The sequence below is a fragment of the Melanerpes formicivorus genome, unplaced genomic scaffold, assembly GCF_026170545.1.
Source record: "Melanerpes formicivorus ecotype bairdi unplaced genomic scaffold, bMelFor1.0.p_v2 SCAF_1, whole genome shotgun sequence".
NCBI lineage: Eukaryota > Metazoa > Chordata > Aves > Piciformes > Picidae > Melanerpes > Melanerpes formicivorus.
In genome coordinates this window covers 55,945,135-55,959,339 of record NW_027142353.1, presented here as the reverse complement: position 1 = coordinate 55,959,339, position 14,205 = coordinate 55,945,135, and the positions used below count along the sequence as shown (strand labels likewise).

The window sequence follows — 14,205 nt, the reverse complement described above, 5'->3', positions numbered from 1 at the left end:
AAGCCCCTCACCAACTTCGTTGCCCTTCTCTGGACTCGTTCCAGCAAGTCAACCTCCTTCCTAAACTGAGGGGCCCAGAACTGGACACAGTACTCGAGGTGTGGCCTAACCAGTGCAGTGTACAGGGGCAGAATGACCTCCCTGCTCCTGCTGGCCACACAGGGAGTATGTTGGGGTTTTGTTTGTTTGTTTGTTTGTTTGTTTGTTTGTTTGTTTTTTTACTTTGAGAGCCAGAATTCTTTGGATGATCTTTGTGCTCCTGGTACCTGGTAGACCAACTGCCTGGTCTTTGAGCTCTTCAGTCACCAGTTCTGTTTAAGTTTTTTTTTACATACATACATACACATATACACACATATATAAGTTGTTGGTTTTGTTTTTTAAGACAGATTGACAACTTCTTTCATCACAGCTGAAATTAACTGCATGGCTGAAGTCAGACCCATTGAAAGACAGGTCCACTGATACGAGTGTGTGAGGAGTAGGGGGCTTGTGGAGGAGCAGAGCCATTCAACTTCTTCCAGCATTTCTGAAAGGCTGTATCAGCTGTATCACTGAGAACTGAAGTCAGGGCATAGCAACACCAGAGATATGTTTCTATTCTGACAAATCATAGGGAAATCTTTTTTTTCTTACTCAGAAAGTGAAGTAGTAAAAAAGGTGTATCTAGATCCATGACTTTATGATGGGAGAAATGTTTGCCCACAGAGAACTGCTGCCTAAAAGGGCAAAAGTGACATCTTTTCTTTGCAGCAACTATTTAAAATGCTGGCCTTCCTTTTGTGATCAAAAAAGGTGGGAAATGAAAAGGCCTGATTTTATATAACCTAAACTGAATATGCAATCAGGTCCTGCCAGGTGAAGATCTTAGAGTCCCAAGCCTTTGCTGTACTACCCACCAAAACACTGCAGCTTTTAAAATCTCTCTGGCAAATATTTGGGTTTCCAAGACTCCAGTGGATGTTTAGCATTTCAGTGAGGAGGACTGGATGTTTCAAAAATATGATAGCTTGTGACATTTTGTTTGTTTGATGATCCCCATCTAGAATGAAAATGCGGTCTGTAGTGTCTCTGTCCTCTGAGACAGTACCTAGCAGGTAGTTTTACATAAAATCAATAATAAAACATAAATACAGGCTTTCATTCATCAGTCCTTGGCCAAATCATCTTGCTGAAAGTGCAAAACATTAATTGCTTTTATTGCTATGTGTGTATTATAATTATTTTGTCCCTGTGGCAAAATGTTTTATGAAGTGTCCTGAGCATTCTGCTGATGTTATGATGACTGCTTGTAGCTGTGGAATAAGGTGCTCCTCTATTGATGGGTAAATCAAACTTGGTGAGTACTCAGTGTAGAGACTCATGCAGATTAAGCACATTTTATCACCCGCTTTACAATGTCTCTCAGTGCATGAGTTCAGCTGGTTTTGCAAAAGGCAGCACTTTCTGCTGAAGGAGGACTATTTTTCCTTTAGCCCGGCCTTCTGTGCTTAGAAAACCACACACAAGAAAGTAAAAAATACTGATACAACATTTTTGTTGCTGTGCTCCATCTTAGTTGTATTTGAAGAAAGCATGTTTTATTTAAAAAGCTCTATTCAGTTAAAAGCTTAACTGGTATTTCAGGCTAAAGAGTGTGAGTGTGTAGCTGTAGGATAACAGCCCTAGGTTGATATACATGTTGTCTTTTGATAGAAGAGAATTTGTGGAGTGGGGAGCTTGGGTAGGTCAAGTTACAGCTTTCAGTAAATCTGAGCGTGCCTGAAATGGTTCTCTTAGTGTCTTAAAATATTTGTTGCCTTTTTATCATTGCAAGCCTGATCCAAGTTCCATTTAAGCTGATGGGAATTTTTCTCCTGTCTTCTTTAAAAATTGGCTCTGGCCCTTGTATCAGATTGCATACCACCTTGCTTTCTGATTCTTGGAAGGGTTCAGCCAAGCGTTATGAATTAGATACTTAGATAACATTGATGACTGCAGTCCTTTATTGTGCCAGGGAAGCCAAAAATAAAATAGAGGTCAGAAATGTGACTAGTAAATGGCACAGTGTGGGCATGGTCCTGCTGGCATAAAAGGGAGGAGAACACACCTGCTTGCTTGTTTGTTTTTTTTGAGAGTTGACTTTGTCCTCATCCTGCTCCATTGTGGCATGGAGAAGGAAGCTCTTGAGCTTCCAGAGAAATGGCATTGTGACAGTTTACATGGCTCAAGACCTGTCCCTGGAGCTTTGTTATGCCTTTCAGTAGCAGCACAAGCAGACCTTGGGTGTTTAGGTGAAAATGAATTTTCATCTAATGCACTTGGCTGGGTAGATCTAAATCAAACCTTTATGAACATAAGCATGGCTGTTGGTAGACAGCCTGAGCTGGCAGATGCAAGCTCAGGCACAGTGGGGTTGCTTTTCCTATAGTGATTTCATGTCCAGAAAGAGCACAGTAAAGCTTGACAGATGCTGCAAACTCAAAGGACTGGGTATCAGTAAAACCAAGACCTGTGGATTTGGCAATGGCAAAAATGGATAGAGGCCTAATTGGCATCTCATCCTTCTGCAGCTCGTGTCAGAGCAGAGTGCTCCAGATGGAGGTCCAAGATGGTGTGGAGAGCAAGGGAAAGGGAAAAGAGGGGAAATGAGGCAGAGGAGAAGCAATGAAATCCCTGCTGCATGACAGTTCCCTGGGATTTTATTGTAGACTTGCTTTGATTAGGAAACTCTGCTTTTCTGTCATCTTTATTGGCACGTGGAAGCATCCCAATGTCTGCATGTGTGTAGCTATTGTGGCTTTTGATGATAAGGCTCCCAAGGGGACCAGGTTTTGCTGGGTCTTGGGAACTTTACAAGCTTTTTCTATGAAAGATATTAATCTTTAAGCACTCTCATACCTACTCCATGGCAGCAGTAGAGAACAGTCACACTTTATTTATTTATTTTTTTTTTTGGTAAATGAGGATTTATGTCTAATAAAAATTTTATACAAGTTAACTAGAAGTTTAGGAGTAGAAACTAAGATGAATATTCCATCTCCATGAAAGTACAAGGTGACCTCAGGTAGGGAGAATGCAATTGCCCAATTGTGGTTTTGCCAGGACATCTTGCCTAATTCCCCTCATCTTATAAAAAGTGCCAGGGAACATGAAGTGCATTTAAGTGGCAGTGTGGATGCCTGGCTATTTTCTTGGGTTTTCTTCTGGACCTGCAGGGTTTCTTGCTGTTTTTCTGAAGTGCTTGTGAAGAATCACTGACAGGAACACAAAAAGAGTCAGCTAGTCCTTTGGACAGGCTGTTTTCTTTTTTGTTCTTTTTCTTTTTTCTTCATGTTCTGTCAAATTAAACAAAGCATTCTGAAATACAATCGCTTGGAGAAACTGTTAGAAGAAAACCACGACATTCCCCAAGTCAGATGCTCAATGTGCCTTGCACTGCTGACTGACTTGGGAAGGAAAATGGTGCTGCTCCACTACACTGGCATTTGGCTTGTTGTTATGGTTCAAGGTTGTCCACTGAGCCAGAAGCTAGCAGGCTTAGCATGGGAGATCAGACAACACCACAGAAAATGCTAAACTGCACCTTTATTTATGACAACTCTAGATGAGTGTTAATTATTAGCTGAACATTGTATGTTCTAGAGGCTGCTACATTACAGCATGGGAATGGCCAATGTATGGAAAAAATAGTTTCATAGTTTCATTCAGGGTTGGAAGGGACCACAAGGGTCATCTAGTTCCAACCCCCCCTGCCATGGGCAGGGACACCCTACACTAGATCAGGCTGGCCAGAGCCTTGTCCAGCCTGGGCTTAAACACCCCCAGGGACGGGGCCTCGACCACCTCCCTGGACAACCCACACAGTATCACAGTATCACAGTATCACTTAGGTTGGAAAGGACCTCGAGGATCATCGAGTCCAACCTGACACCACAGACCCCATGACTAGACCATGGCACCAAGTGCCACGTCCAATCTCCCCTTGAACGCCTCCAGGGTCGATGACTCAACCACCTCCCTGGGCAACCCATTCCAATGCCGAATGACTCGCTCGGTGAAGAATTTCCTCCTCACCTTGAGTCTAAACCTCCCCTGGCGCAGCTTGAGACTGTGCCCCCTTGTTCTGGTGCTGGTTGCCTGGGAGAAGAGGCCAACTCCCTCCTGGCTACAACCACCCTTCAGGTAGTTGTAGAGGGCAATAAGGTCACCCCTGAGCCTCCTCTTCTCCAGGCTAAACAATCCCAGCTCCCTCAGCCTCTCCTCATAGGGCTTGTGTTCAAGGCCTCTCACCAGCCTTGTTGCCCTTCTCTGGACACGCTCAAGTGTCTCAATGTCCTTCTTAAACTGAGGAGCCCAGAACTGGACACAGTACTCAAGGTGCGGCCTAACCAGAGCAGAGTACAGGGGCACTATGACCTCCCTGCTCCTGCTGGCCACACTATTCCTAATGCAGGCCAGAATGCTATTGGCCCTCCTGACCACCTGAGCACACTGCTGGCTCATATTCAGGTGGCTGTCGATCAGCACCCCCAGGTCCCTCTCTGTCTGGGAGCTCTCCAGCCACTCCGACCCCAGCCTATAGCTCTGCATGGGATTGCCGTAGCCAAAGTGCAGCACTCGGCACTTGGACTTGTTGAAAGCCATCCCATTGGACTCTGCCCATCTGTCCAGTCGGTCGAGGTCCCTCTGCAGAGCCTTTCTACCCTCTAATTGACTAACCCATTCCAGGGTCTCACCACTCTCATGGGGAAGAACCTCCTCCTCACATCTAGCCTGAATCTCCCCACCTCCAGCTTCATTCCATTCCCCCTAGTCCTATCACTACCTGAGATCCTGAGAAGTCCTTCCCCAGCCTTCCTGTAGGCCCCCTTCAGATACTGGAAGGCCACAATTAGGTCACCTCGGAGCCTTCTCTTCTGCAGACTGAACAGCCCCAACTCCTTCAGTCTGTCCTCATAGGAGAGGTGCTCCAGCCCTCTGATCATCCTTGTGGCTGTGTGTTTGAAGCCAGAACAGCAAAGAAAACCACTTTGCAAGAGAATAGGGTTTTTGGTTGGGTTTTTGTTGTTGTTGTTGTTGTTTACCACATACACAGTTTTTAATGTTGTATAGCCATAAGGAAGGATTTTGCATGAACTTATTTAGGAGCTATGTATTTAAACATGATTGTATTAAGACAGGGTGGATTAACACAGTGTTAATGTGCAGCAAATGTGTAGGAAGTGCTGACTACATCAGATACGCTTCTTGTTAATCATTATTTGAACTTCTGGATTAGGCATTTTCTTTTGAAATATCTCTTTTAATCAGTGTAGCAGTTTGCAAAGGGGAAAACTGTGGCCTAGGACAGAATGGTTTGCTAGATGTGAAGTGCATCTGTTGTGATTTTAGTATCGATGGTCTGAAGAGGTTTTCTTTTGTCATTTTACAAAATAAACTGGAGGTTTTTTCCTCTGTAATGTTATTTAAAAGGAAAACCAAATATTGATGTGTTTTATACAGGACACTGTACTGTGCTTTCATCTGCTAAGCAGCACAATTGTCTTACCATTCTTTAGTCATGAAACCACCCTGTGGGCCGTGTACAGGTGTTTTGCCTATTTTCACTTGTTTCTAATTAGCTGCTTCACAGCTACACCTATTTTAAAACAAGCTGGCAAGTCTTGCATTGTGATGTCTGTAACTGTGTACTTTATTAATTTACAATATCACTTTTAATTAGAATAGAATAGGATAGAATTCATCTACTCAGACATAGGATATCCTAATTATTATTCTCCCTGGTTAAATGGTGGAGAATGTGGGAAGGGAAAAGGATTCTGGTCAAGGGAGGTGATCCTCCCCCTCTACTCAGCTCTGGTGAGACCCCACCTGGAGTACTGTGTCCAGTTCTGGAGCCCCTATTACAAGAGGGATGTGGAGGTGCTGGAGCGTGTCCAGAGAAGGGCCACAAGGATGATCAGAGGGCTGGAGCACCTCTCCTATGAGGACAGACTGAAGGAGTTGGGGCTGTTCAGTCTGCAGAAGAGAAGGCTCCAAGGTGACCTAATTGTGGCCTTCCAGTATCTGAAGGGGGCCTACAGGAAGGCTGGGGAAGGACTTCTCAGGATCTCAGGTAGTGATAGGACTAGGGGGAATGGAATGAAGCTGGAGGTGGGGAGAGTCAGGCTAGATGTGAGGAGGAGGTTCTTCCCCATGAGAGTGGTGAAACCCTGGAATGGGTTGTCCAGGCAGGTGGTCGAGGCCCCGTCCCTGGGGGTGTTTAAGCCCAGGCTGGATGAGACTCTGGCCAGCCTGATGTAGTGTGGGGTGTCCCTGCCCATGGCAGGGGGATTGGAACTAGATGATCCTTGTGGTCCCTTCCAACCCTGAATGATACTATGATACTATGATAATAGCAGACTTCTGAATTAAATCTGCCTTGGGTTTCTGCTCTTGTCATAGGTACATTTTTGCACAAGTCAATTATTTGAATGTTCCAATTTAAAGAAAAGGTTAAAAACCCCCAACAACTGGTAAAGTGTGGAAATGTAGTAAAATGAGAATCAATCACTTTGTAGGAAAACACTCTGTGAACAGTCCTCATGGAAGGCATGTGGTATGTGGTGCAAGATCTGGTTTATAAAATTTTGAGGCTACCTCCTTACTTGGCCCCTGAATGAAATTATTTGATGGAGGCAGGCAGCCTCCTCTTTCTCAGGAATGCTGGTTGCTTTCCATAGCTGTTCTAGTCAGGTATGTTTGGTATTTCTGTCAGCCTTCAACGAAGATGTCTAGTGATATTGAGTATGGTGCAAGGAGGTAACAGCAGTGGAAGAATGATAGAAAAGTCAGCTGCTAGACTAAAAGTGTGGAAAAATTGCAGTATTCTGGGCCTAAATATTTCTTTTCAGCTGTGGGACTGTGCAGGAACTTTCCAAAAGTCATAGCCAGAAGGGGAAATGCAAGCCACTTGTAATTAGGAAACACCATCTCCTTCCTGTACTGAGAGGGTTGGTTTTCAATGAGATTTTCCCATCCTTAAGTTAGTGAGGCAAGAAGGTGCTTGCTGACAACCTCACCCCTGTCTTATTCTCATTTCTGGCTTGAGTGAAGGCATGTGTGGTCAAAACATGAGTGTAAGCTCGTGTTAAGTAGTGTTGTGGTAGCACATGATTTAGTAGTGGACTTGGCAGTATTAACAGTTGATCTTAAAATTCTCTTCCTACTTAAATGATTCTATGATTCCATGATTCTACATAGATGACTGTTCTAATAGATGATTGTTTCTGTTGTGGTACTAGATGAGACATTATCATAAGGATTTCCCAGAGCATGAAAAGAATAATATGCTGGGATTTTGCTCCCCACCTTATTTACAGGGCATGATCCAAAGTCACCAACACTGATTTACTCCAGTGGCCTCTGAATACAGGAATTTTAGGTGTCAAAGAAAGAAACACTTTGACTTTGTAAAGAAAGTCTAACTGTGGGTATCCATATGTATCTGAACCTGCATACTGAGTGCTCTGTGAAAGTCACGTTGAAGTATGTGCCTACTGTCTATACATAAATTATCTGAGAATTTTGATGAAGGACAAAAGAGATGTAGCTGTGTTTTAAGAGGGTGAAAAGCAAAACCAGGATAAGCTTGTCAAATAAAGATTGAATTTGTAAGCTTGAAATTCATTGGAACTCATCCAGAGCACAGTACAATGCAACCCCCCCCCCTATTCAAGGTCTGCTAGTTAAGTGTACCACAGCACTGTCATGATCCATCAAACCTGCCAGATAAAGACAGGCTATTTTAAAACCTCTCCTTCAGGGCATGCAAAGGGAGAAATTTATGATGATGCTAAAAAAAAATGCAGATGAAGTGAATAATTAATGAATTCAAGACAGGACTGAAATATCTTCCTAAAATGTTGCTATTTTTAGCAGGGAGTGCTTCTGCAGTGCTTGTCATGTGATCCTATTGCCTTCCGAGAGCAGGAAAACAATTTGAATTACTTTCTCTTTCCCCGTGGACCTATAGACCCAGAATATAATACCCTCTAGCATCTGCTTCTGCCTTAAAGGAAACAAAGTGATTTTAAGCCTCATGCAGAATAAAACTCTAATGAAAGCTGTACTTAAAGACAATCTTTATAGCAGCTGAATAGTTTTTATAATAGTTTGCCCATTGCAGCTGTACAAGGGGGCTACTGCAGTGTAACTTACAGCTACTGCAGCAGTAGTCTAGCTGTCAGAGGACGTAAAGGCAGCCCTCAATGCAGGATCTTGCCTATAGATAAGTATTTAATGTGAACACATTTGTGCTTCTTTTCTCTATAGCCAGTATGGAGTGCTGAAGTGTTTGAGATACTTCACACATTAAAAATCTTGTAGTCAGAAACACCTCTAAAATGAATTGTTATATCTTGCTGGCCTGCACACATGCTCACATTTTTACAAGCTCTGATTAGCTGGACCCACAGGGAGGAAAGTCTCCTGGTCAAACCACAGGAGAGGATGTGAGGGATGGACTACTGTGATCTCCACTTCTGTGACCACTCAAGCCACAGCCACCTGGGTCCACAGAGGGACATGGCCATTGCCATAGTGAATACTCAAGTGTTTAGCATCTGAAACTTGATCCTGTCTGGAATTTCTCTTTCCCCAGGGGTGACAAGATTCACAATGCCCAGCAAAGGAGAACTCAGGTGCTGCTTACTTGCTGCCTTTCTTGTCTACTGGAACTGGCACAGGTTGAATTAACTGCCAAATCCCAAACCTTTAGGCACTGGGCAGAACCCTGGCTTTGTGGCCCAGCACACAGTTTGTAAGGGTACAGAGGGGTGCTGGCTTGCTCTCCCCACTTACACAGAGGTTGCTGTTGCCACATGGGATAGTTCCTGGGTAACTTCTGTAAGGTGCATAATGCTTCTTGTACCTAACTGGGACCCTGGTTCCCATTCTCAGTGAGCTGCAGAACTCTTCTCCAGGAGCAGCATGCTTAGCATGCAAAACAGCAGTAAAAATCTGGGTTGAGGCGTGTTGCTTTGAGAAAGCATTGTGAGCTGAGTCCCAAGCAACAGAGGTGCCCTCAAAGGTACCTGCAGTCCTAGGGTAAGCTTCAGGCTTCAGTGATGGTATGTTTTGAGAAGCTTCTGGATTAAGCCATGGATGGTGTTTTCTTGGGGGCCCTGGAGCTTGAGCTGTGGCTTCTTAGTTGTGTTCGGGCACACATTCTGTGCCATAAATGTTTTGCTGCACCTGACCTTGGTCTCTATTTTCCCTTCTCTGTGTATCTATCCAAAAGGACTGCTTGAAGATTTAGTGTCTATAAAACATATACATGGAACTCTGCATTGTAATAATTAGAAATTGATCCTCATCTGGAAACTGAGTTTGGGCAATGTCAGTGCTATTCAAGTGAGAACTCTTGTTATGAAAAAAAAAAGTATTGATTTATCATTATTACTTTTTTTTATACCAGCTGAAAAAAAAACTATTTACAGGCTTATTTTTACTGGCTTTCCATCACCTCTCCCATGCTAGAGCTTACCACCTGTTTTCCAGTCTTTTTGGTCACTTTATGAGTCCTTCCTAAAATCAATCCCCAGCTATTAGACCAAAAAGATGTGTGTGTGGGGTACATACAGACTGAATAAGTAGATGAACTGTAAGGAGTAGGAGTCTGTGGCAAGGGCATCTGATGAATGGTTAATGTCTTCAATAGATTCCACCAGTAGGACTGGACACAAAACCAGTCCTAGTAAAGTAAGCCTCAGCTAACCCTATCTCAGCGTGTGGGGTTTCTGCTCTGGTTTGAAGATGTGTTGGGTTGTGGTTCTGTGATAAAAATGATAAACAAAACAAAGAGTAGGAAATCATATCTTTTAAAATTAATGCAATGCAGCAAGGTCTCCCTGCAATAAAAGGACAGAGAGATTTTTAAGGTCCTAAACTGTATTACAACCATATTACAAACCAGGTCTAATTTTATTTCTTTAAGTCTTTCTTTTCTTTAAGTCTGTTTAACAAATGCCTACAGTCATGATTGAAGTGATTAGTTATACAAGTCCAGTAGTGTCGTTGGAGCTGCTTTGGGAACGATCAGAGATTAAAATAGCTGTTTTCAGTTTTGCTTTTGCTGTTGTGATTTGGGCAACGAGGCTTTTTGAGGATGATTTTTTCATCACATGGAGATACCCACCCCTGTGACTGCTTAATGAAATACCCAGCAATGCAGCTTTATTTAGGCAGAACTGACAACATGTTTGATTTTGTGAATTGAGGAGGGAGGTACTTAAGCGAGGGATTTTCAAAGCTGTGACAATAGTAATTCTTTTAAGAATAGCTTATTTTTGTCTATCTATATCCTTACTGCCTTTTTATTTTTTTCTTCCCTTTCTTTCCATAGGAAAAATTAACCCAGGAGTGTGTATTCAGAGAGCAGTTTGAAGAAAACTGGTATAACACATATTCATCAAATCTATATAAACATGTGGACACTGGAAGACGATACTACGTTGCATTAAATAAAGATGGGACTCCAAGAGAAGGGACTAGGACTAAACGGCATCAAAAATTTACACATTTTTTACCTAGACCAGTGGACCCTGAGAAAGTACCGGAACTATATAAGGATATTTTAAGCCAAAGTTGACAAAGACAATTCCTTCACTTGAGCCCTTAAAAAGTAACCACTATAAAGGTTTCATGCGGTGGGTTCTTATTGATTAGCTGTGTCATCACATCAGCTCCACTGTTGCCAAACTTTGTCGCATGCATAATGTATGATGGAGGCTTGGATGGAACATGCTGATTTTGTTCTGCACTTAAAGGTTTGTCCTCCTGGAGGAGAGCCTATGCCCACTCGCTTGATTTAGTACGAGAGGGAGCGCGAGAGAATGAGTGTGAGAGAGAGAGAGAGAGAAAGGGAGAGGATGAATGGGAGTGAGAGCGCGCGAGAGAGGAGCCCACGGGAGGAGGAGGAGGAGGAAGGCCTGATGCATGCTGGGGAATAGACACGCTTTTAAATTTTTGATCAGTTGTACTTCGTCATATATCAGCCTAGCTGCCATACTTCGATTCATCAGGATTTTTGGCTGGTGGCCTGCTCAAGTGTACGCTGCATTTACAAAAGGCATGGAGGGTGCAGTCTTACTTAAACAAGAGACTTTTCAGTTAATCGCTCTCTGGGTCTCAGCCCACTGAGTTTAAAGCAAAGACCTCTTAGTAAAAAAAAAAAAAAGTAATAAAAAATAAAAAAGTTAAATTTATTTATAGAAATTCCAAAGGCAACATTTTATTTATTTTATATATTTATTTATTATATAGAGTTTATTTTTAATGAAATATGTACAGGCCAGATAGGCATTTTGGAAGCTTTAGGCTCTGTAAGCATTAAAACGGCAAAGGCCACTATGAACCTGTGGTAAATTCATGCAAGTAAATATAAAGGTGCATGGATAAAAAAAAACCCAACAACAAACCAACAGTGAAAGGTAATGATAATAAATTCTAGTGACCCTCACGTACTAAAGGTGACAATCTCTTTTTTTTTTGCCCGTATTATTGTACAAGTATGCACACCACTCATGACACTGAGTCCTCACTCTTCTGACTGCTTGTTTCATAGCTTACCCCCAGAGGATTAAAGAGAAAACTGGGTCTTCAACTTTTTTTTTTTTAATGTCTGTAATATTTCCTCTCTGATAAAGTGACTTCTTGCATCATTGTAAACTTCACAGCTGTGGAAAATATAGGGGTTGGAATATATTCTACTTGTTAAAACCTATTGCAGATTATACCAAAGCTAAATGATAAATATGCCTTTTTTTTTTTTCCCCTCCCCCTTCTTTTTTTCTTTTCTTCTTTTATTTCTTTTTTCCCTAAAGCAGAATGCCAGAAATAGCATAAGTAATAGCAACAATTGTACTGATTTTAAGATCCCATGAGTAGCACATAACGGTTTCAGGGGGCAAGAACCAGGTTAACAGGATCACTCTTGTAAACATATCTATTTGTGCACTTGGCTATCTACTATGAAATTATACAAGTTCCAGAGGGGTCATTGTAACATCGTTTATGGAAAATTGCTTTCAGTGTGAACTGTCATAATACATGATATTAGCACCCTTCCTAAAGTAAAACTTGCAAAATGAAACTAATAAATCTCTATCAATAATGACAATGAGGGGGACAGTATTAGACTTTTTTTTTTTTTCCCCTAAAGTATGTTGCAATATTCATGAACCATGAGAGAGCTGACAGTATGTAATATTTAAGAGACTGTAGCACACAAAGATATTGATTAGCAGTTACCATTTGGGAATTAACACTTAGGAAGAGGCAGTTTTTCCCTGTTACCCTAAAGGAAAAAAAAACAACCCACCAAACAAAAAGAGAAAAAAAATCATTTAAGGTCCATATGACAGATGCATTTTGTATTTGTTACATCTGTTAGGATTTAAATCTGGTGCCATTACTTTGAGTGTAGCCTTTGCCACTGGATCTGTTGGGATTGTGGCTGGTCCTGACACCGCTGGCTATCTGCAGAGGCACAGAGGGTGAACAAAGATATACTTTGGAGGGGCTATATATAAATTTGTAGCCTATTTGTAATTAAGTAATTTTTGCTCTGAGGCACTCTTGTCCACATGAGATATATATATATAGTTTTTGAAACGTAATTCTGTGCTGGAATAACCTCTGGCTTGGTGTCCCGAATGAGCGTGACCTTTCTGTACGCAAGCAGGTAGGAGTAGCCACGTCTCAACTGGCAATATCACTAATCATAAATAAAATGTGGCATTTTATTATAATTGTTTATGAATGATAAAGATATGTAAATTATGTTGGTTTATTTGTAAGGTACAGTTAGACATGCTTGTCTAGGGACTTGACTGGGAATTGACTGCCTTCGATTGCGGCCCATGAGTTTGTTTTTAACGCTTTGTGTCTGCTGAGACCTGAAGGCAGTTTGGCCGCTCTGGGTCAACCAGGTGCTGAATCATTTACCCAGGTGGTGCAAGGCCATGTTGGACTGTAGGAGAAGAAAGCAAGCTTCTCAGGAGGACTAGGGTTCGTTGCTCAGTGTTAAACAGATCAATTCTACTGTAAGGAAGGAAGGTTACAACTCTCTGCTTTTTCAGGGAATATGACATACGCCGGGAAATTATTAATCTCGAAGGCTAAAAGTACTGTGAGTTGAGACCACGATACTAGGCCACACTTTGAGTCTAAATGTTAAATCAACTTGGATTTTAAGTCCTAGGCAAATCATTACTACTAGTTAACATCTTTAATTTATTTTTTTTTTTGTGTTGTATTTTTATAAAGAAAGGATTAAACCCAAGAAAAATGTTATGAGTTTATGGCGGTCCATATAAATAAACTGTAACCGATTTATTCAAATAACCCACAACGGTGTGTAAATACTGACTTTATGTAAATACAGAAACATGTAGTTTGACATAGGCATTATTGCAAGACTGGATGGTCCAGGAGCTGGCAGTTTGCCACTCCCTGCTGGTTCACAGGGTCAAATTCAGCCTGTTTCAGATAACGAAAACCAGATTCTGTTCAGTCACTTATGTAAAATGAGTTATTTCTGTTTGTTTTCTGGTGGGGGTTGGGCAAAAATCGTCATCACCTGGGTGCTGCTTAGCTCCTTTGCCAAGACATCAAGGGGTACGGATGCCCTCCCACTCCTTATGTGAGCCTGCTAAAACAGGGCTGAAGAGAGCTGACATGGCAAAGCAGGGAGGCTTGCAGAGCTGCTCCGCCTGTGCTGTGGACAAACAGAAGTCTTCATTTTCTAGTGCTGTCCATCTGGCACCTTCCTTGAACACTAAAATTTGCTTGAAAAAAGTCTGAGGGAAAAAAAAACCAAAAGAACAATTGGTGTTATTTACTTGATATTCTGTAATGGTGTGTAAATACATACAGAATTCTGTAATTTGTATAAATACATTGCTATAGAATTTTGAAAATTGTTATTATTTGCTTGATTCCCCTTCAGAACATTTTCTTATTACCATGCACATATGTAAAAGGAGATTGCAAAAAACCCTTTCCTATTCCTAGAAAGGTTGTGGGGAAATTCCAGGCAGACCAAACCCATCAATATTTTCTATGTCTTCTGACTAAATTGGAAAAAGTCAAAGTGATACCTTTTTGGCAAGAATTACCTTAGCATTTCACCTGCAGCAGATCTGTCTGGGCAAGCAGCATGGGTAAAAAGGTGATGGAGAT

The 14,205-nt window shown here is 41.9% G+C and overlaps 1 protein-coding gene across 1 annotated transcript in view; it reads left to right on the top strand.

The window, feature by feature from the left end:
- Nucleotides 1-13,890, top strand: part of FGF9 (fibroblast growth factor 9) — a 32,052-nt gene extending 18,162 nt beyond the window's left edge. The window contains exon 3 of the mRNA XM_068144069.1: nucleotides 10,367-13,890. Coding sequence (XP_068000170.1) covers nucleotides 10,367-10,612 — 246 coding nt within the window. The 3' untranslated portion in view covers nucleotides 10,613-13,890. The remainder of the gene's footprint in view (nucleotides 1-10,366) is intronic.
- The last annotated feature ends 315 nt before the right edge of the window (nucleotides 13,891-14,205 follow it).